This window comes from Scyliorhinus canicula, chromosome 19 (assembly GCF_902713615.1).
Source record: "Scyliorhinus canicula chromosome 19, sScyCan1.1, whole genome shotgun sequence".
NCBI lineage: Eukaryota > Metazoa > Chordata > Chondrichthyes > Carcharhiniformes > Scyliorhinidae > Scyliorhinus > Scyliorhinus canicula.
In genome coordinates, this window is record NC_052164.1 from 2,629,416 (window position 1) to 2,654,675 (window position 25,260).

Genomic DNA, 25,260 nt, shown 5'->3' on the forward strand with positions numbered 1-25,260 from the left:
ACACTTCGTCCACGTCTTTTGGTCCAACGTCTTTTTGTCCGCCCGTCTTTTGGTCCAACGTCACTTCGTCCAATTATCCAATTACAAATTAACTCCGTTAATTTACTTGCTAAAATGCAAGTAATTGATAAAATGCAAGTAAAATGCAAGTTGAAAAATGCAGTTAAAAAGTTAAAAAATCTAAAAATGCAGTTAAAAAATCTAAAAGTTTACTAATTACTTAAAATTCCCGAAATTACTTAAAATTGATGTAAATGGTAAATTCCCGAAATACCCTAAAAGTTACATTTCCAGAACTGTACCCGAGAGAGAATCATGGGGAGAGGACAAGATGATTTGACATTCTACAATTCCGACAGACACAGATATAAGTGGGAGTCTATTTGGATTTAGACAATGAGTGCAGTTCTGAAAGAAGCAGATTTAAACTCGATTTTCGTCGAGTGATTAGGGTTGGCAGTGGCTTCTGACATTACAGGTCTGAAATGATCAAATATTCCATCAGATACAATGGCTCTCATCACGCTGGAGCATACATGGGTGAATATCCTGCAGCTTATCTTAATAATGTCTGGAGATCAAGCAGCACAAATGCAGAACTCAACTTCAAGAGGCGAAAAAGGTGGAGAGGATCCTTGAGCAGTAACATTGAAAAACTAAATTAAACTATTTGTAATTGGATAATTGGACGAAGTGACGTTGGACCAAAAGACGGGCGGACAAAAAGACGTTGGACAAAAAGACGTGGACGAAGTGTCGTTGGACGAAATGACGTCGGACGAAAAGACATAGCACCCAGAGTGCCAGCGCCCCGGCTCCCGCCCATTACAGAGTGCCAGCACACCGGCTCCCGCCCATTACAGAGTGCCAGCGCCCCGGCTCCCGCCCATTACAGAGTGCCAGCACACCGGCTTCCGCCCATTACAGAGTGCCAGCACCCCGGCTCCCACCCATTACAGAGTGCCAGTGCCCCGGCTCCCGCCCATTACAGAGTGCCAGTGCCCCGGCTCCCGCCCATTACAGAGTGCCAGCACCCCGGCTCCCAACCATTACAGAGTGCCAACACCCCGGCTCCCAACCATTACAGAGTGCCAACACCCCGGCTCCCGCCCATTACAGAGTGCTAGCGCCCCAGCTCCCAACCATTACAGAGTGCCAACACCCCGGCTCCCGCCCATTACAGAGTGCCAGCGCCCCGGCTCCCACCCATTACAGAGTGCCAGTACCCCGGCTCCCGCCCATTACAGAGTGCCAGCACCCCGGCTCCCGCCCATTACAGAGTGCCAGCACCCCGGCTCCCGCCCATTACAGAGTGCCAGCGCCCCGGCTCCCACCCATTACAGAGTGCCAGCACCCCGGCTCCCAACCATTACAGAGTGCCAACACCCCGGCTCCCGCCCATTACAGAGTGCCAGCACCCCGGCTCCCAACCATTACAGAGTGCCAGCATCCCGGCTCACGCCCATTACAGAGTGCCAGCGCCCCGGCTCCCAACCATTACAGAGTGCCAGCGCCCCGGCTCCCAACCATTGCAGAGTGCCAGCACCCTCGCTCCCAACCATTACAGAGTGCCAGCGCCCCGGCTCCCGCCCATTACAGAGTGCCAGCACCCCGGCTCCCGCCCATTACAGAGTGCCAGCGCCCCGGCTCCCAACCATTACAGAGTGCCAGCGCCCCGGCTCCTGCCCATTACAGAGTGCCAGCACCCCGGCTCCCGCCCATTATAGAGTGCCAACACCCCGGCTCCCAACCATTACAGAGTGCCAACACCCCGGCTCCCGCCCATTACAGAGTGGCAGCACCCCGGCTCCCAACCATTACAGAGTGCCAGCACCCCGGCTCCCGCCCATTACAGAGTGCAAGCACCCCGGCTCCCAACCATTACAGAGTGCCAACACCCCGGCTCCCGCCCATTACAGAGTGCCAGCACCCCGGCTCCCGCCCATTACAGAGTGCCAGCGCCCCGGCTCACAACCATTACAGAGTGCCAGCACCCCGGCTCCTGCCCATTACAGAGTGCCAGCTCCCCGGCTCCCGCCCATTACAGAGTGCCAGCACCTCGGCTCCCGCCCATTACAGAGTGCCAACACCCCAGCTCCCGCCCATTACAGAGTGCCAGCGCCCCGGCTCCCGCCCATTACAGAGTGCCAGCACCCCGGCTCCCGCCCATTACAGAGTGCCAACACCCCGGCTCCCGCCCATTACAGAGTGCCAGCACCCCGGCTCCCGCCCATTACAGAGTGCCAGCGCCCCGGCTCCCGCCCATTACAGAGTGCCAGCGCCCCGGCTCCCGCCCATTACAGAGTGCCAGCGCCCCGGCTCCCGCCCATTACAGAGTGCCAGCGCCCCGGCTCCCGCCCATTACAGAGTGCCAGCGCCCCGGCTCCCGCCCATTACAGAGTGCCAGCACCCCGGCTCCCGCCCATTACAGAGTGCCAGCACCTCGGCTCCTGCCCATTACAGAGTGCCAGCGCCCCGGCTCCCGCCCATTACAGAGTGCCAGCGCCCCGGCTCCCGCCCATTACAGAGTGCCAGCACCCCGGCTCCCGCCCATTACAGAGTGCCAGCACCCCGGCTCCCGCCCATTACAGAGTGCCAGCGCCCCGGCTCCCGCCCATTACAGAGTGCCAGCGCCCCGGCTCCCGCCCATTACAGAGTGCCAACACCCCGGCTCCCAACCATTACAGAGTGCCAGCGCCCCGGCTCCCAACCATTACAGAGTGCCAGCGCCCCGGCTCCCAACCATTACAGAGTGCCAGCACCCCGGCTCCCGCCCATTACAGAGTGCCAGCACCCCGGCTCCCGCCCATTACAGAGTGCCAGCACCCCGGCTCCCGCCCATTACAGAGTGCCAGCACCCCGGCTCCCGCCCATTACAGAGTGCCAGCACCCCGGCTCCCAACCATTACAGAGTGCCAGCAACCCAGCTCCCGCCCATTACAGAGTGCCAGCACCCCGGCTCCCAACCATTACAGAGTGCCAGCACCCCGGCTCCCAACCATTACAGAGTGCCAGCACCCCGGCTCCCAACCATTACAGAGTGCCAACACCCCGGCTCCCAACCATTACAGAGTGCCAGCACCCCGGCTCCCGCCCATTACAGAGTGCCAGCACCCCGGCTCCTGCCCATTACAGAGTGCCAGCACCCCGGCTCCCGCCCATTACAGAGTGCCAGCGCCCCGGCTCCCGCCCATTACCGAGTGCCAGCACCCCGGCTCCCGCCCATTACAGAGTGCCAGCACCCCGGCTCCCAACCATTACAGAGTGCCAGCGCCCCGGCTCCCGCCCATTACAGAGTGCCAGCACCCCGGATCCCAACCATTACAGAGTGCCAGCATCCCGGCTCCCGCCCATTACAGAGTGCCAGCACCCCGGCTCCCAACCATTACAGAGTGCCAGCACCCCGGATCCCAACCATTACAGAGTGCCAGCATCCCGGCTCCCGCCCATTACAGAGTGCCAGCACCCCGGCTCCCAACCATTACAGAGTGCCAGCGCCCCGGCTCCCGCCCATTACAGAGTGCCAGCACCCCGGATCCCAACCATTACAGAGTGCCAGCATCCCGGCTCCCGCCCATTACAGAGTGCCAGCACCCCGGCTCCCAACCATTACAGAGTGCCAGCACCCCGGATCCCAACCATTACAGAGTGCCAGCACCCCGGCTCCCGCCCATTACAGAGTGCCAGCACCCCGGCTCCCGCCCATTACAGAGTGCCAGCACCCCGGCTCCCAACCATTACAGAGTGCCAGCACCCCGGCTCCAGTGCCCCGGCTCCCAACCATTACAGAGTGCCAGCACCCCGGCTCCTGCCCATTACAGAGTGCCAGCGCCCCGGCTCCCGCCCATTACAGAGTGCCAGCACCCCGGCTCCCGCCCATTACAGAGTGCCAGCGCCCCGGCTCCCGCCCATTACAGAGTGCCAGCACCCCGGCTCCCGCCCATTACAGAGTGCCAGCGCCCCGGCTCCCACCCATTACAGAGTGCCAGCGCCCCGGCTCCCGCCCATTACAGAGTGCCAGCGCCCCGGCTCCCGCCCATTACAGAGTGCCAGCACCCCGGCTCCCGCCCATTACAGAGTGCCAGTTCCCCGGCTCCCGCCCATTACAGAGTGCCAGCACCCCGGCTCCTGCCCATTACAGAGTGCCAGCACCCCGGCTCCCGCCCATTACAGAGTGCCAGCACCCCAGCTCCCAACCATTACAGAGTGCCAGCGCCCCGGCTCCCAACCATTGCAGAGTGCCAGCACCCCGGCTCCCGCCCATTACAGAGTGCCAGCGCCCCGGCTCCCAACCATTACAGAGTGCCAGCGCCCCGGCTCCTGCTCATTACAGAGTGCCAGCACCCCGGCTCCCGCCCATTACAGAGTGCCAGCGCCCCGGCTCCCAACCATTACAGAGTGCCAGCGCCCCGGCTCCTGCTCATTACAGAGTGCCAGCACCCCGGCTCCCGCCCATTACAGAGTGCCAGCGCCCCGGCTCCCAACCATTACAGAGTGCCAGCGCCCCGGCTCCTGCTCATTACAGAGTGCCAGCGCCCCGGCTCCTGCCCATTACAGAGTGCCAGCACCCCGGCTCCCAACCATTACAGAGTGCCAGCACCCCGGCTCCCGCCCATTACAGAGTGCCAGCGCCCCGGTTCCCAACCATTACAGAGTGCCAGCACCCCGGCTCCCAACCATTACAGAGTGCCAGCGCCCCGGCTCCCGCCCATTACAGAGTGCCAGCGCCCCGGCTCCCAACCATTACAGAGTGCCAGCACCCCGGCTCCCGCCCATTACAGAGTGCCAGCAACCCGGCTCCCAACCATTACAGAGTGCCAGCACCCCGGCTCCCGCCCATTACAGAGTGCCAGCGCCCCGGCTCCCGCCCATTACAGAGTGCCAGCACCTCGGCTCCCAACCATTACAGAGTGCCAGCGCCCCGGCTCCCGCCCATTACAGAGTGCCAGCACCCCAGCTCCCGCCCATTATAGAGTGCCAACACCCCGGCTCCCAACCATTACAGAGTGCCAGCACCCCGGCTCCCGCCCATTACAGAGTGCCAGCACCCCGGCTCCTGCCCATTACAGAGTGCCAGCACCCCGGCTCCCGCCCATTACAGAGTGCCAGCGCCCCGGCTCCCGCCCATTACCGAGTGCCAGCACCCCGTCTCCCGCCCATTACAGAGTGCCAGCACCCCGGCTCCCAACCATTACAGAGTGCCAGCGCCCCGGCTCCCGCCCATTACAGAGTGCCAGCACCCCGGATCCCAACCATTACAGAGTGCCAGCATCCCGGCTCCCGCCCATTACAGAGTGCCAGCACCCCGGCTCCCGCCCATTACAGAGTGCCAGCACCCCGGCTCCCGCCCATTACAGAGTGCCAGCACCCCGGCTCCCGCCCATTACAGAGTGCCAGCACCCCGGCTCCCAACCATTACAGAGTGCCAGCACCCCGGCTCCAGTGCCCCGGCTCCCAACCATTACAGAGTGCCAGTGCCCCGGCTCCTGCCCATTACAGAGTGCCAGCGCCCCGGCTCCCGCCCATTACAGAGTGCCAGCACCCCGGCTCCCGCCCATTACAGAGTGCCAGCGCCCCGGCTCCCGCCCATTACAGAGTGCCAGCACCCCGGCTCCCGCCCATTACAGAGTGCCAGCACCCCGGCTACCAACCATTACAGAGTGCCAGCACCCCGGCTCCCAACCATTACAGAGTGCCAGCATCCCGGCTCCCAACCATTACAGAGTGCCAGCACCCCGGCTCCTGCCCATTACAGAGTGCCAGCACCCCGGCTCCAGCACCCCGGCTCCCGCCCATTACAGAGTGCCAGCACCCCGGCTCCCAACCATTACAGAGTGCCAGCGCCCCGGCTCCCAACCATTACAGAGTGCCAGCACCCCGGCTCCCGCCCATTACAGAGTGCCAGCACCCCGGCTCCCGCCCATTACAGAGTTCCAGCACCCCGGCTCCCACCCATTACAGAGTGCCAGCGCCCCGGCTCCCACCCATTACAGAGTGCCAGCGCCCCGGCTCCCGCCCATTACAGAGTGCCAGCACCCCGGCTCCCGCCCATTACAGAGTGCCAGCGCCCCGGCTCCCGCCCATTACAGAGTGCCAGCACCCCGGCTCCTGCCCATTACAGAGTGCCAGCACCCCGGCTCCCGCCCATTACAGAGTGCCAGCACCCCAGCTCCCAACCATTACAGAGTGCCAGTGCCCCGGCTCCCGCCCATTACAGAGTGCCAGCATCCCGGCTCCCAACCATTACAGAGTGCCAGCGCCCCGGCTCCCGCCCATTACAGAGTGCCAGCGCCCCGGCTCCCGCCCATTACAGAGTGCCAGCACCCCGGCTCCCGCCCATTACAGAGTGCCAGCGCCCCGGCTCCCGCCCATTACAGAGTGCCAGCGCCCCGGCTCCCAACCATTACAGAGTGCCAGCGCCCCGGCTCCTGCCCATTACAGAGTGCCAGCACCCCGGCTCCCAACCATTACAGAGTGCCAGCGCCCCGGCTCCTGCCCATTACAGAGTGCCAGCACCCCGGCTCCCAACCATTACAGAGTGCCAGCACCCCGGCTCCCGCCCATTACAGAGTGCCAGCACCCCGGCTCCCAACCATTACAGAGTGCCAGCACCCCGGCTCCCAACCATTACAGAGTGCCAGCACCCCGGCTCCCGCCCATTACAGAGTGCCAGCGCCCCGGCTCCCAACCATTACAGAGTGCCAGCACCCCGGCTCCCGCCCATTACAGAGTGCCAGCGCCCCGGCTCCCGCCCATTACAGAGTGCCAGCAACCCGGCTCCCGCCCATTACAGAGTGCCAGCACCCCGGCTCCCGCCCATTACAGAGTGCCAGCGCCCCGGCTCCCGCCCATTACAGAGTGCCAGCACCCCGGCTCCCGCCCATTACAGAGTGCCAACACCCCGGCTCCCGCCCATTACAGAGTGCCAGCGCCCCGGCTCCCGCCCATTACAGAGTGCCAACACCCCGGCTCCCGCCCATTACAGAGTGCCAGCGCCCCGGCTCCCGCCCATTACAGAGTGCCAACACCCCGGCTCCCGCCCATTACAGAGTGCCAGCGCCCCGGCTCCCGCCCATTACAGAGTGCCAGCACCTCGGCTCCCAACCATTACAGAGTGCCAGCGCCCCGGCTCCCGCCTATTACAGAGTGCCAGCGCCCCGGCTCCCGCCCATTACAGAGTGCCAGCACCCCGGCTCCCGCCCATTACAGAGTGCCAACACCCCGGCTCCCGCCCATTACAGAGTGCCAACACCCCGGCTCCCGCCCATTACAGAGTGCCAGCACCCCGGCTCCCACCCTTTACAGAGTGCCAGCACCCCGGCTCCCACCCATTACAGAGTGCCAGCGCCCCGGCTCCCGCCCATTACAAGTGCCAACACCCCGGCTCCCACCCATTACAGAGTGCCAGCGCCCCGGCTCCCGCCCATTACAAGTGCCAACACCCCGGCTCCTGCCCATTACAGAGTGCCAGCGCCCCGGCTCCCGCCCATTACAAGTGCCAACACCCCGGCTCCTGCCCATTACAGAGTGCCAACACCCCGGCTCCCGCCCATTACAGAGTGCCAGCGCCCCGGCTCCCGCCCATTACAGAGTGCCAGCGCCCCGGCTCCAGCCCATTACAGAGTGCCAGCACCCCGGCTCCCGCCCATTACAGAGTGCCAGCGCCCCGGCTCCCGCCCATTACAGAGTGCCAGCGCCTCGGCACCCGCCCATTACAGAGTGCCAGCACCCCGGCTCCTGCCCATTACAGAGTGCCAGCACCCCGGCTCCCAAGCATTGCCCACTCAGTTCTTCCCCAGTTTATGCTCCTTAATTAAGTCTTCGGCCGTTTCTTGGGTCTCAAAATAATACTCCCGGCCTCTGAACGTCACCCATAATTTCGCTGGGTAGAGCACCCCGAACCTGATCTGCCGCAGGTACAGCACCGCCTTGGCCTTGTTGAAACCTGCCCGTCGCTTTGCCTACTCGGCTCCGATGTCCTGATAATTCTGGCCATTATTTCCCTCCCAGTTGCAGGTACACTTCTCCCTGGCCCACCGCAGAATCTTCTCTTTCTGCGCAAATTTGTGGAGTCTGACGATCAACGCCCGTGGCGGCTCCCCCGCTCTAGGCTTCTGTCTCAGGGACCTATGCGTTCGGTCCACTTCAGGGGCCTTATCCAGCACCCCTTCTGCCACCAGCCCCGTCAGCATCCTCGAGACGTACCTCGTGGCACTCACACCTTCCACTCCTTCAGGCAGGCCCACTATTCGCCGGTGCTGTCTTCTCGAGGTATTCTCCTGCTCCTTCACCTTTGCCCTCAGCATTTTACAAAGGTCTCCTAGGAGCCCCACCTCCACCTCCATAGCCACCACACGATCGCTGTGGTCCGAGATCACTCCTTTAATCTCCCAAATCTGTGACCCCTACATCTCCAAACACCTCTCCATCCGCTCCAAAGTACTCTTCAGGGGTGTCACAGCTTCTGCAATGGCCTTTGCATGATCCTCATGCATTTCTTTCCTCTGTTTATGGAATTCCTCCTTGATAAAAGCCATCAGTTCCTGTATCTGGGGCCTTCCAGCTTGCCCCTCCCCCTGCCTGCATGCTGGAAGAGACTGTCTGTGAAGCACAAAAACTGTTTCAACTTTCCAGCCAAACCTCTCACTGTTTTCTGCAGGTTCCGGAGCTCAGAAGACATTTCCAAGGGTAAACTCCTCCTCTATCATTCACCTTTTCATCAAAATTCCACCCAGATCTGGGTAAAAAGAACCCCTTTCTGTGACTTTGAACAGGAACAGCCCTTTATGTGACCAATCACTCCATGGTTACAAGCGGAGGTCATTTACAAGGAACTTATGGGGTCAGAGGAGACACAGACGGAGGAGCTGAAGTGTAAGTGGGAGGAGGAGCTGGGGGGGGGGGGAGATAGAGGATGGTCTATGGGCAGACGCGTTGAGTCAACGTGACCGCAACTTGTGCCAGGCTCAGCCTGATACAATTCAAGGCCGTTCACCGGGCTCACAGTGGCCCGGATGAGCAGGTTTTTTGGGGTGGAGGATAGGTGTGCAAAATGTGCGGGAGGACAAGCGAACCGTGTCCACATGTTTTGGACATGCCCGAAGGTTGGGGGATTTTGGCAGGGGTTTGCAGATGTCGGGCGAAATTCTCCGACCCCCAGCAGGGTCGGAGAATCGCCTGGGGGCGTCTAAAATCCCGCCCCCGCCGTGGCAGAGATTCTCCGCCACCCGGGAAGTGGAGGGGGCAGGAATCTCGCCACTCCGATCGGAGAGGCCCCTGCGGCGATTCTCCGGCCCGGATGGGCCAAAGTCCCACCGCTGGGAGGCCTCTCCCGCCGTCGAGGTTTAAACCACCTCTGGAACGGCGGGATCAGCGGCGCAAGCAGGCCCCCGGGGTCCTGGTCCTGGATCGCGGGGGGCGATCGAACCCCGGGGGGTGCCCCCACGGTGGCCTGGCCCGCGATCGGGGCCCCCCCCTCAGACTCCGGGCCAGTGCCCTGGCTGCTCTATTTTCTTCCGCATCCGCCACGGCCTCCGCCATGGCGGAAGCGGAAGAGAACCCCACATCACTGACGGCGCATGCGCAGACCGGCGAAAGCCTTTCGGCCAGCCCCACTGCCGGGGGCGCCGGTTTTTTGCGCCAGTCTTCTGGTGCAAACCGCTCCAGCGCGGGGCTGGCCCCCGAAGGTGGGGAGAATTGCCCACCTTTGGGGAGGCACGACCCCTGAGTGGTTGGCGCCACTCCCCTACTCCGGGACCCTCCGTCACGCCGGGTAGGGGAGAATGCCGCCCGTCATGTCCACGGTGTTAAAAACAAGGGTGGCGCTGAGTCCAGAGGTGGCGATTTTCGGGGTGTCGGAAGACCCGGGAATCCAGGAGAAAGAGGCAGACGTTCTGGCCTTTGCTTCCCTGGTAGCCCGGAGACGGATACTATTCGCTTGGAGGGACTCAAAGCCCCCGAAGTCGGAGACCTGGTTATCGGACATGGCTAGCTTTCTCTGTCTGGAGAAAATCAAGTTCGCCTTGAGAGGGTCAATGTTAGGGTTCGCCCGGAGGTGGCAGCCGTTCGTCAACTTCTTCGTGGAAAATTAATCGTCAGCAGGGGGGGTCGGTGGGGGGGGGGGGTTAGTTTAGCTTAGAGTAGGGGGTTAATAAAGGTGGGACCTGGGAGGGAGGGAGACGCTTTTGCAGTATGTTTATAGTTTCATGTACATTGTTTATTTTGTTGTTGTTACAATACCAAAAATACCTCAATAAAATGTTTATTAAAAAAATATTTAAGAGGTGGAATTCTCGGTCCACCAGCCCCATTTTCCGGTGCGTCCTCGCCGGCAATGGGATTCTCGGTCCACCAGCCCCGTTTTCCAGCATGCCCCCCTCCTGCAGCCAACCAATGGGGTTTCCAATCGAAGGCCACCCCGCACGGACGAGAAACGCGGGGACGTGGGGGCGCTGCCGGCGGAGGCTCCCGGCGACGGAGAAGCCCGCAGAAGGAGTCTCTCATTTCAAATGGAGGTGAGGAAATGTATTTTCTCAAACAGGGTGGTCAGTTGGAGGAATTCCCTCACCCAGACGGGAGTGCAGGATAAGTCATTCAATTTATTCACGGGTGAGCTTGACTGATTTTTTCATCTTTCACAAACCTGTCTTGTTGTCTCCTTTTTTGGTTCACTGTTAACTTTGTTTTGACAATGTTGCTGTGAAGCAGTTTGGGGTATTTTACTACATTAAAGGCCCCATTTCAATCCGAACTTGTTATTGGAATGGTCAGACAGAAATCCATTGTTGTTCTGAGCCAACATCTACAGGTTCCTCGGGACAGGATCAGGACACAGTGCTAGGAGTGAGGTTGTTCCACATGTATTCAGACATCCCTAATGATGCTTTGCTTCAGATTAGCCAATCACACACAGGCTGGAGATCAGAACCGGAACCTTCCGGCTAATTTGCCTGGTTCTGCACCAACGTCAGCAACTGATTACAGATTACCCCAATCACTGGTCAACCAGTTTAACACCAATAAAACAGAAAAAGTTGTGCTGCAACACTCCAAACTACTTTATTAAAGAACAGAGAAAACCCAAAGAACAAAACATTATAGAAAGGTTCATAGATTTTAGAATCTTCAGAGGATCTTCAAGACCAAAGCTGGGCAGGAAGTGTTTGGTTACTTCACATTAACTTCTTGCTGTGTGTTGACAACTTTCCCATCAACAAGCGTCTGAGTGATGGTAACGACCTTTTTGGTTGTCACCACTTTTGGCTCTGTAAGAAATAAATTAAAAAGCAATGAAAATAAATAAGCAGAAAGAACTGGCATTTATAGAGTGCCTTTCATAGCCTCAGGAATCCCATAGCCAGTGGGCAATGTGGCAGATAACTTGAGCACAGAAAGATTCCGCCAGCAACAATATGATAAACAATCTGTTTTTGATATTGACTAAGAATTTACAAGAATGTTGCCTGGTATGGAGGGAAGATCATATGAGGAAAGGCTGAAGGACTTGAGGCTGTTTTCGTTAGAGAGAAGAAGGTTAAGAGGGGACTTAATTGAGGCATACAAGATGATCAGAGGATTAGATAGGGTGGACATCGAGAGCCTTTTTCCTCGGATGGTGATGTCTAGCACGAGGGGACATAGCTTTAAATTGAGGGGAGATAGATATAGGACAGATGTCAGAGGTAGGTTCTTTACTCAGAGAGTAGTACGGGCGGGGAATGCTCTGCCTGCAACAGTAGTGGACTCGCCAACACTAAACGCATTCAAATGGTCATTGGATAGGCATATGGACGATAAGGGAATAGTGTAGAGGGACTTTAGAAGGGTTTCACAGGACGGTGCAACATCGAGGGCCGAAGGGCCTGTACTGCGCTGTAATGTTCTATGTTCTAAGGCGTAAATTTGACCATCACTCTCTGGGTAGAACTGACCCTCTGACAGTGCAGCACTCCCTCAGTACTGACCCTCTGACAGTGCAGCACTCCCTCAGTACTGACCCTCTGACAGTGCAGCGCTCCCTCAGTACTGACCCTCTGACAGTGCAGCGCTCCCTCAGTACTGACCCTCTGACAGTGCGGCACTCCCTTAGTACTGACCCTCTGACAGTGCGGCACTCCCTCAGTACTGACCCTCTGACAGTGTAGCACTCCCTCAGTACTGACCCTCTGACAGTGCGGCACTCCCTCAGTACTGATCCTCTGACAGTGCGGCACTCCCTCAGTCCTGACCCTCTGACAGTGCAGCGCTCCCTCAGTACTGACCCTCTGACAGTGCAGCACTCCCTCAGTACTGATCCTCTGACAGTGCGGCACTCCCTCAGTACTGACCCTCTGACAGTGCAGCGCTCCCTCAGTACTGACCCTCTGACAGTGCAACGCTCCCTCAGTACTGACCCTCTGACAGTGCAGCACTCCCTCAGTACTGACCCTCTGACAGTGCAGCACTCCCTCAGTACTGACCCTCTGACAGTGCGGCACTCCCTCAGTACTGACCCTCTGACAGTGCAGCACTCCCTCAGTACTGACCCTCTGACAGTGCAGCGCTCCCTCAGTACTGACCCTCTGACAGTGCGGCACTCCCTCAGTACTGACCCTCTGACTGCAGCACTCCCTCAGCACTGAAAATGTCTAAGTAATGGAGCAAAATCTGCTCCAGTTCACCTGGCTCTATCCCAATCTCTGCGCCTGTGTCAGATGGTTTGTGGTACTGAGCAAACTGGTGCTCCGTTATTAGATTACACTCAGCTCCTGGAAAATTTTGGCATCGGAGTCAGGTGTGCTGACCCACCGTCATCGCTGAGTGTGCATGTGGTCATACTCAAGCAGTTTGGGGCAATACTAAATGGAGCTGTGCCGTAACCTCAGGTTAACCATCACTGAAATTCCTGCCTTGTTTGGGAACACAAATCTGTTCCAGTTGAAGCGGCTGACTATGAGAGACACCCTGCAGACTGAAGCACCCTCATTCCTGCCTGCCATTCGCTCAAGTCAAAAGAATGAAGCAATAAGCCATCTTTCTCTCCCCCACCGGGTTTCCCAGCACATTAGGTAACAGATTGTGTGGGATTCAGTATCTTTCTCACTACCCAGCTTCCCCCTGTAACCTAGACCCTGACAAAATCCCGACTGACACCCATTGACTCCAATCCCTTACCTTCGATAACTTGTGATTTGATTTCTGTTACATATCTGCAAGAGAAACAAAGAATAATTAATAATTAGGCAGCAAGAGAAATTCAATTAAAATTATCTGAGAGAGGATCAGTGATCAGGACTGTGCACTGGACCAATAGGATTCTCAGCTGGGACAAACTGTGCTGGAGCGTTAAAGTGAGATATTTGGGGTGGAGTCGGAAAGGATGCTGTAAAGGTTAAAGTGGAGAAGCAGTGAAGGAGTTAGAGACATTCGGCATATTCCAATAAATTAGTCACTTCCCCTGGATTCCAAAGGTGACAATGTGTCTTCTCAGTGAGCAGAGTCAGGCTGCATCCTGAAACTGTGGGAATGGTCCAGCACACAACAGAAACTCGGTAAGGAGAATGCATGTTGTGAACGGCCTCTAGGAGGGTTGTTAAGAATCCGATTGACGAAATTGCTTTGCTGGCACCTGTTAATGAGGCTGCCTGTGTATTGTGGGGGCGAATGCTGTAAAGGAGTAAACTCAGGCTGAGATTTCGCTGCTGGAGACGCAACAGGAGATTTCTTGGATCACTTTGTCGATAATTCAACAACATTCTCGCAACATATATGCCAGGAAGTCTCTGAGTGCTTCACCTAAACAGGATGAGTACTCCTCCACCTTCTCAGAGCCATCAGGGCACAGGGAGCTCTGGGTCATCAGCATTATTCTAAGGAACCCCATCAGTCTGCAGCAGGAATCGGACATGGGACCAGGTTGAATGATACCAGAGCAGGGAACTGTGACATGTGGACAGGAGTACGAGGGGACATCCCTCCTCTCCTCCATCAGGGCCTCCAGTATTACATCTGAGAAGCTGTACATTCTCTCTTTACCCTGACAGCTGCTGTGACAGCCAGACCACTCCACACCTTCAGGAAAATTGTGTCCAGCCAGTGCCTGAGTTCTGATTCAGCAACAACAGGCATGTTTCTATCTTTGTGATGATCGATTAGCACCAAATTTTTAAAATTTTTTTTTATAAATTTAGAGTACCCAATTGTTTTTTCCAATTAAGGGGCAATTTAGCGTGGCCAATCCACCTACCCTGCACATCTTTGGGTTGTGGGGGTGAAACCCACGCAGACACGGGGAGAATGTGCAAACTCCACACGGACAGTGATCCAGGGCCGGGATTCGAACCCGGGTCCTCAGCGCCGTAGGCAGCAATGCTAACCACTGTGCCACCGTGCTGCCCTGATTAGCACCAAAATTGAAAGCTGAAACCAGATTTACAAACAGGCACGTCTTATTAACACAGCAACAGTGTTCACACCTTCAGCAAAGCAACCCCCTTAGTGTTTCTATCAAGCTGGGGTTATTAAAGCTTCAGGGAAAGGGGAAGACTGAGAGTGAGCCAGTGAATGTGTGCTGCGTGAGGCCGTTTTCCTTATTTCCTCACCTATTCTCTTCTCCTTCAAGGAGACGACGATAATCGGCAATCTCCATCTCCAGCCTCATTTTGACCCTCAGGAGCTGTGCGTATTCTTGGCATTGTCGCTCCACATCCGTTTGAATAAGTGCGAATTCTCCTTGACGGTCATTCAGGATGCTATGCAGTCTGTTGAGCTCCAGAGCACTGCGATCTTCTACTTCCAGGAGACTATCTTCCAGAGACATTTTCTACATCAGAAATTAACAATCAGTAACCAATGGAGAAGGAGCTTTCCTGTCGTGGGACATTCTAGAACGAGAGGTCATTGTCTCAGGATAAGAGGTAAATTTAAAACATATTTGAGGAGAAACTACTTCTCCCAAAGGGTTGTGAATGTGTGGAACTCGCTCCCCCAGAGAGCGGTGGATGCTGGGATAGTGAGTCAATTTAAGGAAGAGTTAGACAGATTTTTGATTGGTAATGGGTTGAAGGGTTATGGAGAACGGGCTGGACGGTGGAGTTGAGGTCGGGATAGGATCAGCCAGGATCGAATGGCGGAGCAGACTCAATGGGCCAAATGGCCTAATTCTGCCCCTCTATCTAATGAACTTATAAGTTGAGTAAATACAAATCTGATTACTGAGGGTGTAACCCAGGACTGTACTCACCACACTCAGTAATGTCTGAAGATTAATCTCCAACCCCTGCAGTTTCCGTCTCTGTTCTGTGAGCTGTGACTTCTCTGAGTGGATTACCTCAGTGCTCGTAGTCATTGTCTGTTTCAGATTCGCACACTGTCATTAAAAAAAATATTGAAAGTGGTGAAAGTGTTAGCAAAGAGTGACTCAGTTTGTACCCAGTCTCACTTATAATTATTTCACATATAATAATTTCTCTGTCTCCTTTTCTGATGATCCAGTGGCTTCTGATCAACCCGGTCCAAGATCTTCCTGATCTGTGCCAAGCTAATGGATTGGATTTGGAATGACAGTAAGCACATTACAATATTTCTACTGGATAGAGTACGGCCAGTGTTCTTGCTCTGGACTCCAGTCATAGCTGCTGACTAGTTTCTGGAGGTAATCGGTTGTGACGACGACAAAAAATAGCGGAATGGAGGATGGAATCGCAATAAAAAGATACATCAAAAATGCAGACGAGGTTTCCAGCTACAGGCTATCACAGCGTTACATGATAAGGTTTGAGTTTAGAAGACTATTGGAGGTGGGCTCACTGGGTTTTGGAGTACTGTGTACCTCGGGTGGGGCCTATACATTTCCCTTATCACTCATGTACTCATTTTCTTTGTCTCACTAATACATGCATGTATTCAACCATTTGGGCTCCAACCTGTGGAATTCCTCTCTGTCTCTTCACCAATTGTCGGGAACTGGATCAGAGTTTTGTTTGCCTGCCTGAATATTCCTGATGTCTCAGTGTCAAATTATATTTTCATGATGTTCCGTGTGAAGCCCCTTGAGACATTTTAAAGTTAAAAATGCTACAGAAATGCTGTCAGCGGGAGAAGTTAATCCCAAAAACTGGAGAATTCCGGCCATATTTACATAGCAGCCTGTGGCACAGTCCTGATTGGTCAGTCTCATTACCTGTTCCTTGTACCAGGATTCTGCTTCCTTCTGATTTTTCGCTGCCACGAGTTCATATTTTTCTCTTATCTCGCCCAGAATGTTGGTCAAATCTGTGCCTGGGGTAGAATCCACATCCACCGTGACTCTGCCGCGTAGTTGATTGTGGAGAGCCTTCAGCTCCTGTGGAGAAAGAGAAGGAAAGAGCGATGAGGTTGTTTGGGTTACCAGTGGATGGATTGTCCCTCCTGATGGTTATGGGAGGGGAGCAGTAACCGGAAGGTGACAATCTCTAATTGGGAGCAGTGGCAAATAATGAATATCAATGTGAACAAATTCTCAAGGATTCTGACAAACCCAATCATTAGAAGACAAATGGCAGATGCACTTTATTGTAAGATAATAAGATTTGCCAGCAAGGTAACTGTTGTGAATTATGTATTTAAATGTGAATATATTTGAGTGATTGAAGCAGGAGAGGAATTATGGGCATAATGAACATGTCACTAAAGCTAATCTGACAATATCCCTGGACTGTTGGGAAAATGTATCGGAATTCTGGGATGAAGAGCAAGCAATATAAACTCCGATAGGCCTTGCTGAAACCAGCCTTGGCAAGAGCACACCTGGAGCACTACGTGCAGTATCTGTCTCTTGTTTTAAAGGTATTCCAGGATATTCTGTTATTGGAGGGGTTACAGTGGATTAACATACGAGCAGATATTGGCCTGGACTCGCCAGTCCGTTTCTTGATCCAAAGGGTGATGAGTTCAGGAACAAGTTACTGGGCAAACAGTGGAATAGGAAAATTAATGGATTTACAGAAATAAATCTACAGGTTCCAGCTAGCACGTGGAATTCTGGGTCATGGGAACTGTGGATGGATGCAAGAGATGGGGCTCCTCCAGGCTGGAACTTTTATTATTTTCTCATTTCCCCCCAGGGCTCATTGTGAAAGTGAATTTAATAATTCTGATGGAATATTGACGATGCAGCGTATCAGATTAACATAAAAACTTACTTAACTGGGTCAGGAATACACCTCAGAAAAGGGAACCTTCCCTCCCTATGCAGCCTCCCCTGTTTAAAGCTCCTGTCCCAAGCAATGTAGACACTTTACCCCGCTTTAAGCTCTTTACATCACCCGCCAATCATATGACATTCTACTAAAATTAGAACAAAGCGTATTTTGTGGTTGATTGCTGAGTGGCTGCTTACTTCTTCGTGGTTTTTCTTGGTGTAAACTGTCTCTTCCCTCACTCGTTCAATCTGCGACTCCAGGTCAGACCTGGTGATGGTCATTTCATCCAGCACTTTGCGTAAACCTCCAATGTCCATCTCCACTCCACGTCTTATAGCATACTCTGATTCATATCTATAAGATAGGCAAGAACCATAACACCTTTTAAAAAACTGTTTCAAAAGTGTTTACAGGCCTAAAGGGACACATGATCAGGGCCAGCTGCCCCAATAAATGTCTGAAGAAGTTACATTGGACTCAAACGTTATCTCTACTTTCTCTCTCCACAGATGCTGCCAGACCGATGTGTTTTTCCACTACGTTCTGTATTTATTCCAGATGTCAGCCTGATCCAGTTGGAAGTTCTGGGGAGGCCACTCACACTTTGAATAGGCAAATGGCTCTGGATGCTGGCTACATGGACATCCCAAAGGTGTCTGACTGACGTTCAGTGAAAGAGAAAGTGCACGGAATTGGAGACGACCTAATGACATGGGCTGGTGATTGGTCAGGAGATGGGAAGTGAGGATAAAGGGAATGTCTTCTCATTGGGAGGCTATGGAAAGTTGGTGATCCTGACCTAGGGTCTGGCGTTTCCCCAGAGAGATCAATGATTTTGTTGAAGGGATGACGAGTTATAAATCCATGTTTGTAAATGCTTTGCAGATATGGACAGGAAGTTACAAACCCTTGCAATCTCTTCCCAGTTAAGTTTGTTCTCCCATGAAAGCCATTTCCTTGACTGACCTTCCTGTTTTAACACTAAATGAGAAAGCAGTCACTGAATGGGATGGGGGGGGGGGGGGGGGGGGGGGGGTGTTGTTGAGGGGGGTGCAGAAGGTTTTGGAATCCTAACAAACACCTATTTGCTGAAGGATTTTCCAGTTCTGTAAGTTAAGTTGAATTTTCCCCTCTGTGTTGGAGCTTTGATCAAACCCCACTTCCCCGGAGCTCCTTCCTTCTAAACAGGAACATTTTCCATTGGCAGGTGGTCACTACCCAGAGGGCAGAGACTGACGTCCATCAAAAGGCTGGGTGTGCGGCGGGTTGATAGGGGTGGGGGGGGAGGGGTGGGGGGGAGGGGTGTTGAGGGGAAGGGAGTGGGTTTGTTGGTATGATGAGGAGAACATTATTTACACAATGAGTTTTTCCGATCTGAAGGGCAATTGAATCAGATTTAATAATAACTTTCAAACAAGAGTTGGACAAATGTTTGAAAGTGTCTGCAGGGTTATAGGGACACAGCAGGTCCGGGTGGGATGAATTGGACAGCTCTTTCAAAGAGTCCACACAGGCGCGATGGGCTGAATGGCCTCCCGTGTGCTGTTTAATTGTATGATTTCTACAGACCTGTTTTCAAACAACCCCTTTAACATGTTGTACTTCTGCCTATTTCCCATTCTCTCTCTGGCTTTCTGTGTAACATCCGTCTGACGACCCTCAACAAATCTTGGAGCATCTCCAAGATTGGAAGATCCTCCAAATATGGTGTTGGGAAAGGTAGCCTAACTGCACCATTTTCTTCAAAACCAACCTGCTCAGCATCGAGGAGGTTATTGCTGAAAACCAGCTCCTCTGCCCCTGACATCGCTTGTGAAGCAATTGTCCCCCTCGGAGTTGGGGCACAGGAGATTCCAGGAGGACATGGAGATACCTATGGGACGTCCTCAAAGGTTCTCTGAAGATCACACACCCTCACCAACTCGTGAGAGACCGTAGCTTGTTAATACCAAAATAGATAGAGATAGATAGATAGAGAAATACAGCACAGAACAGGCCCTTCGGCCCACGATGTTGCGCCGAACTTTTGTCGTAGGTTAATCATAGAATTTTGGACAATTTTTCATGGCCAATCCACCCAACCTGCACATCTTTGGACTGTGGGAGGAAACCGGAGTACCCGGAGGAAACCCACGCAGTCACGGGGAGGATGTGTAGACTCCATACAGACAGTGACCCAAGTCAAAATTGAACTTGGGACCCTGGAGCTGTGAAGCAATTGTGCTATCCACAATGCTACCGTGCTGCCCTTAAGAAGTTAACCTACACTCCATTATTCTACCCTAATCCAAGTACCTATCCAATAGCCGCTTGAAGGTGCCTAACTTTTCCGACTCAACTACTACCACAGGCAGTGCATTCCATGCCCCCACTACTCTCTGGGTAAAGAACCTACCTCTGACATCCCCTCTATATCTTCCACCATTTATCTTAAATTTATGTCCCCTTGTAATGGTGTGTTCCACCCGGGGAAAAAGTCTCTGACTGTCTACTCTATCTATTCCCCTGATCATCTTATAAACCTCTATCAAGTCGCCCCCTCATCCTTCTCCGTTCCAATGAGAAAAGGCCCAGCACCCTCAACCTTTCCTCGTATGACCTACTCTCCATTCCAGGCAACATCCTGGTAAATCTCCTTTGCACCTTTTCCAAAGCTTCCACATCCTTCCTAAAATGAGGTGACCAGAACTGCACACACTACTCCAAATGTGGCCTGACCAAGGTTTTGTACAGCTGCATCATCACCTCACGGCTCTTAAATTCAATCCCTCTGCTAATGAACGCTAGCACACCATAGGCCTTCTTCACAGCTCTATCCACTTGAGTGGCAACTTTCAAAGAATGTTTTTTATCCTTGTCTTTCCCTGACATCCTTGCCCAAATCATGGATATCAGGTGATTTTGCATGACCAGGGTTGGCCAAATGCATTTGCACAGGTGTATCAGCAGCACCTTCTCAAATCAAATAGATATTCAGAGTGTCACAAAGTTGGAGAGGGTGGAACAGGTGAACTGGGGATAAAATGAGGCCCAAAGGTGTGTTCCCTCTTTGAATGAAATGAAGAAGGTTTATTCAGTATGGCACCAAACATGTCGAGACACTTTGTTAGGTTTACTCAGAGGCAAGGTCGAGGCATCAGATCTCTAAATCACCCAAATAGCCAACCCTGTCAGTATCACCTGCCCCAAATGTGGCTGATTCTGCAGATTGTGCATTGGATTAGCAACCTTTCCAGAACCCAGCAAACCACTCAGGGACTCCGGACAACTGTATACATACAGGCTGCTGCTGGGAAGCCTGTACACATACAGGCTGCTGCTGGGAAGCCTGTACACATACAGGCTGCTGCTGGGAAGCCTGTACACATACAGGCTGCTGCTGGGAAGCCTGTACACATACAGGCTGCTGCTGGGAAGCCTGTACACATACAGGCTGCTGCTGGGAAGCCTGTACACATACAGGCTGCTGCTGGGAAGCCTGTACACATACAGGCTGCTGCTGGGAAGCCTGTACACATACAGGCTGCTGCTGGGAAGCCTGTACACATACAGGCTGCTGCTATTCTGGGAGGGGGGGGGGGTGGGTTCTTTCTTAATTTTAATGATTTGATGGAACCAAAAAACGGACTCACTTGGTTTTAAAGTCATCTGCTGCCAGTTTTGCGTTGTCAATCTGCAGCAATATCCTGGCATTGGCAAGAGAGGCATCATTAATCTGTAAAATACAACATTAAATATCATTCATGACTTTGTTTATGGAAGACCCAAAACTAAAGGTGAATGCAATCAGCTCCATTCAACCACATTTCCACAAACTGGATTATATGGCACAGTGGAATAGTTACTGGACTAGTAATCCCAACACCCAGACTAATAATGCTCTGGCGAGTTGGGTTGGAATTCCATCACGGCAGATAGTCAAATTCGAATTCAATGGTTGGCACAGTGGCATTGATTCCTCACAACGCCAGGGTCCCAGGTTCGATTCCAACCTTGGGTCTCTGTCTGTGCGGAGTCTGCACGTTCTCCCCGTGTCTACGTGGGTTTCCTCCGGGTGCTCCGGTTTCCTCCCACAGTCCAAAGACATGCAGGTTAGGTGGATTGGCCGTGATAAATTGCCCCTGAGTGTCCGACAGTTAGGTGGGGTTACGGGGATAGGGCAGGGGGTGAGCGTAGGCAGAGTGCCCCTTCAGAGGGTGGGTGCAGATTGAAAGGGCCGAATGGCCTCCTTCTGCACTGTGGAGAATCTAATAAAAATTGGGAATTGAAAGTCTAATGATGACCATGAAAGAGCCATTAAAACCCACCAGGTTCACTAATGTCTTCAATGAAGGAAATCTGCCCTGGTGACCTGGTCTGCCCGACATGTGACTGTGGAGCCAAGGCCAGGCCATTGAGGGCGATGATGGGCAGTACATTGTGGCCCAGGCACTAATACCCACAGACCCTTCACAAAAACCTTTTTAACAGACTAACTTCCTGAGCTGAGAGTTGCCATACCTGCTGGCGGAGATCAGCAATCGTTTTCCAATAACTGCCCAGGTCTTTGCTTCCTGACAGCGTTCTCTTCTCATAAAACTGGCGGATCTGGACCTCCAGCTGGTTGTTGGACTTTTCCAGAGAGCGCACTTTGTCCAGGTACAGGGCCAGGCGGTCGTTCAGATTTTGCATGGTCTGTTTCTCATTGATGCTGAACGCCTCCAAGGGTCCGGCACTATAGCCCCCGGAGTAGAAGCTGCCCCCATAGCCCGAACTGGCGCTGGAGATGCGGGTGCTGCGGGATGGGGTGCTGTATACACTCACAGCCCTGCGGCCCTTGAAGCCCCCGGAGGACACACTCTGCCTCCCAGACCTGTTGCTGCTGCTGCTGCTGCTGCTGAGGACAACGGAGCCGCTGCTCCTGCGCTGGGGCGCTCGGTTCAGGAGGGACAAGGAAGTCATTCTGCCAATGCTCTCCGGGTCAGCCAGTGACAACTGCAGCCAATGCTCGGAAATTTATTCCCCAAACCTCCATGGGCGTCTCTTGGTGAAACTGGAGAATGTCAACCATCGAGTTTCCCAAATTACAATGCAGAATAAAAGATCAGAATGTTCAAATGTGAGAGCTGGTCTAGCCACATACCAACACGAGGACACATCACCATCACTATTGTTCAGTAGAAGCATCTCACACACCCAGGACATAGTTAATATAGAAAATATTTCCGGAAAGCTTTGCTCCTAATGGTACCTCCAATGATGTCCAGCCGATAACTGGTTTTGATTTTTTCACAGTATGTCAAGCTCATTGGCAAGGAGAGAATATATTGCCCATCACAAATTACTCTTGAAAAGGGGGGTGGCATCCTAGAACCACTGCAGTCCATGTGGTGTAGGTACACCCACTGTGCTGTTAGGGAGGGAGTTCCAGGAGTTTGACCCAGTGACAGGGAACGCCGATATATTTCCCAAGTCGGGATGGTGAGTGACTTGGAGAGGAGATTGCAGGCACTGGTATCATCATGCGTCTGCTGCCCCTGCCCTTCTGGGTGGTACAGATCACAGGTTTGGAAGGTGCTGTCTAAGGAGCCTTGGAGAGTTCCTGCAGTGCATCTTGTAGATGGTACACACGGCTGCCATTGCTCATGGCTAGTGGAGGCTTTGAATATTTGTGGCAATCAAGTGGGGCTGCTTTGTCCTGGATGGTGTTGAGCTTCTTGAGTGTTGTTGGGAGCTGCGCTCATCCAGGCAAGTGGAGAGTATTCCATCACACTCCTGACTTGTGCCTGATGGATGGTGCACAGGCTTTGGGGGGGTCAGGTGGTGAGTTATCGCCGCAGGTTTCCGAGCCTTTGACCTGCCCTGGTAGCCACAGTGTTAATACGGCTAGTCCAGTTCAGTTTCTGATCAATGGTAACCCCCAGGATGTTGATCATGGGAGATTCAGTGATGGTAATGTTATTGAATGTCAAGGGGGCGATGGTTAGATCCTCTCTTGCAGGAGATGGTCATTGCCTGGCACTTGTGTGGTGCGAATGTAACTTACCACTTGTCAGCCCCAAGCCTGGATATTGTCCAGGTCTTGCTGCATTTGGACATGGACTGCTTCAGTGTCTGAGGAGTTGCAAATGGTGCTGAACATTGTGCAGTCATCCGCAAACATCCTCACTTCTGACCTTATGATGGAAGGGAGGTCATTGATGAAGCAGCTGAAGATGGTTGGGATGAGGACACGACCCTGAGGAACTCCTGCAGTGATGTCCTGGAGCTGAGATGATTGACCTCCAACCACCACAACCATTTTCCTTTGTGCCGGGTATGACTCCAACCAGCAGAGCTTTCCCCCTGATTCCCATTGACTCCAGTTTAGCTTGGGCTCCTTGATGCCATACTCAGTCAAATGCTGCCTTGATGTCAAGGGCAGTCACTCTCACCTCTGGCATTCAGCCCTTTTGTCCATGTTTGAACCAAGGCTGTAATGAGGTCAGGAGCTGAATGACCCTGGCGGAACCCAAACTGAGTGTCCGTGAGCAGGTTGTTGCTGAGTAAGTGCCGCTTGATAGCACTGTTGATGACTCCTTCCATCACTTTGCTGATGATGGAGAATAGAATCATAGAATTTACAATGCAGAAGGAGGACATTCAGCCCATCGAGTCTGCACGTGCTCTCGGAAGGCGCACCCTACTTAAGCCCACGCCTCCACCCTATCTCAGGAACTCAGTAACCCCACCTTACCCTTTTGGACACTAAGGGCAATTTATCACGGCCAATCCACCTAACCCGCACATCTTTGGACTGTGGGAGGAAACCGGAACACCCGGAGGAAACCCACGTAAACAAGGGGAGAACGTGCAGACTCCGCGCAGGCAGTGACCCAAGCCAGGTATCGAACCTGGGACCTTGGAGCTCTGAAGCAACAGTGCTAACCACTGTGCTGCCATGCTGCCCACGGTAGATTGATAGGGTGGTAATTGGCTGGGTTGGATTTGTCCTGTTTCTTGTGTACAGGGCATACCTGGGAAATTTTCCGCATTGCTGGGTAGATGCCAGTGTTGTAACTGTACTGGAACAACTAAGCTGGGGTGTGGCAAGTTCTGGAGCACGGGCAGCAGGGTAGCACAGTGGTTAGCACAGCTGCCTCACGGCGCCGAGGTCCCAGGTTCGATCCCGGCTCTGGGTCACTGTCCGTATGGAGTTTTCACATTCTCCCCGTGTTTGCGTGGGTTTCGCCCCCACAACCCAGGGTAGGTGGATTGGGCCACAAGTCTTCAGTACTATTGCCGGGATAGAGTCAGGACCCATAGCCTTTGCAGTATCCGGTGCCTTCAGCCATTTCTTGATTTCCTGTGGAGTAAAGACTGACATCTGTGATGTTGGGGACCTCTGGAGGAGATCGTGATGGATCATCAACTCGGCACTTCTGGCTGAAGATTGTTCCGAATACCTCAGTCTTATATTTTGCACAGGTATGCTACGCTCCTCCATCATTGAGGATGGGGATATTTGTGGAGCCTCCTCCTCCAGTGAGTAGTTTAATTGTCCATCACCATTCACGGCTGGATGAGGCAGGACTGCAGAGCTTAGATCTGATCCATTGGTTGTGGGATTGCTGAGCTCTGTCTATTACTTGTTGCTTATGTTGTTTGACACGCAAGTAGTCCTGTGTTGTTGCTTCACCAGGTTGACACCTCATTTTTCAGTATGCCAGATGTTGTTCATGGTGTGCTCTCCTGCACTTTTCATTGAACAAGGGTTGATCCCCTGGCTGGGTGGTAATGGGAGAGTGGGGGATATGCTGGGCCATGCGTTACAGTTTGTGGTGGAATAAAATTCTGCTGCTGCTGATGGCCCACAGCGCTGCATGGATACCCAGTCTTGAGTTGCTAGATCTGTCCCCTTTAGCACGGTGGTAGTCGTGCCATGCAATATGATGGTGGGCTAGGATGAGGCCAAGTAAATGTTTCCCTCATGTTGGCTCCCTCACCACCTCCTGCAGACCCAGTCCAGCAGCAATAGCCTTTAGGCCCCGGCCAGCTCAATCTGTGATGGAAATAAGCCACTCTTGCTGATGGACATTGAATTCCAACTGCACCTTTGCCATCCTCAGTACTTCCCCCAAGG

At 53.7% G+C, this 25,260-nt stretch overlaps 1 protein-coding gene across 1 annotated transcript; it reads right to left on the reverse strand.

Moving 5' to 3' along the window:
* Positions 1–11,033: 11,033 nt before the first annotated feature.
* On the reverse strand, positions 11,034–22,147 carry LOC119954095 (keratin, type I cytoskeletal 19-like). Its single transcript, XM_038778973.1, has 8 exons — positions 21,660–22,147; positions 20,792–20,874; positions 17,357–17,513; positions 16,160–16,321; positions 15,221–15,346; positions 14,580–14,800; positions 13,153–13,187; positions 11,034–11,264 (listed from the first exon to the last, which is right to left on the reverse strand). The coding sequence occupies exons 1-8, from the start codon at positions 22,098–22,100 to the stop codon at positions 11,167–11,169; spliced, it is 1,323 nt and encodes a 440-aa protein (XP_038634901.1). The 5' UTR covers positions 22,101–22,147; the 3' UTR covers positions 11,034–11,166.
* Positions 22,148–25,260: the final 3,113 nt, after the last annotated feature.

What these genes read in the sequence shown, in the direction of transcription:
- LOC119954095 (XM_038778973.1), bottom strand. Translation starts at nt 22,100, where the DNA reads ATGACTTCCTTGTCCCTCCTGAACCGAGCGCCCCAGCGCAGGAGCAGC. An exon ending in TTGCTGATCTCCGCCAGCAG is followed by an intron (nt 20,875 to 21,659) that starts GTATGGCAACTC and finishes TGTATTTTACAG; the next exon opens with ATTAATGATGCCTCTCTTGC. An exon ending in AATCCTGGTACAAGGAACAG is followed by an intron (nt 15,347 to 16,159) that starts GTAATGAGACTG and finishes TTTTAATGACAG; the next exon opens with TGTGCGAATCTGAAACAGAC.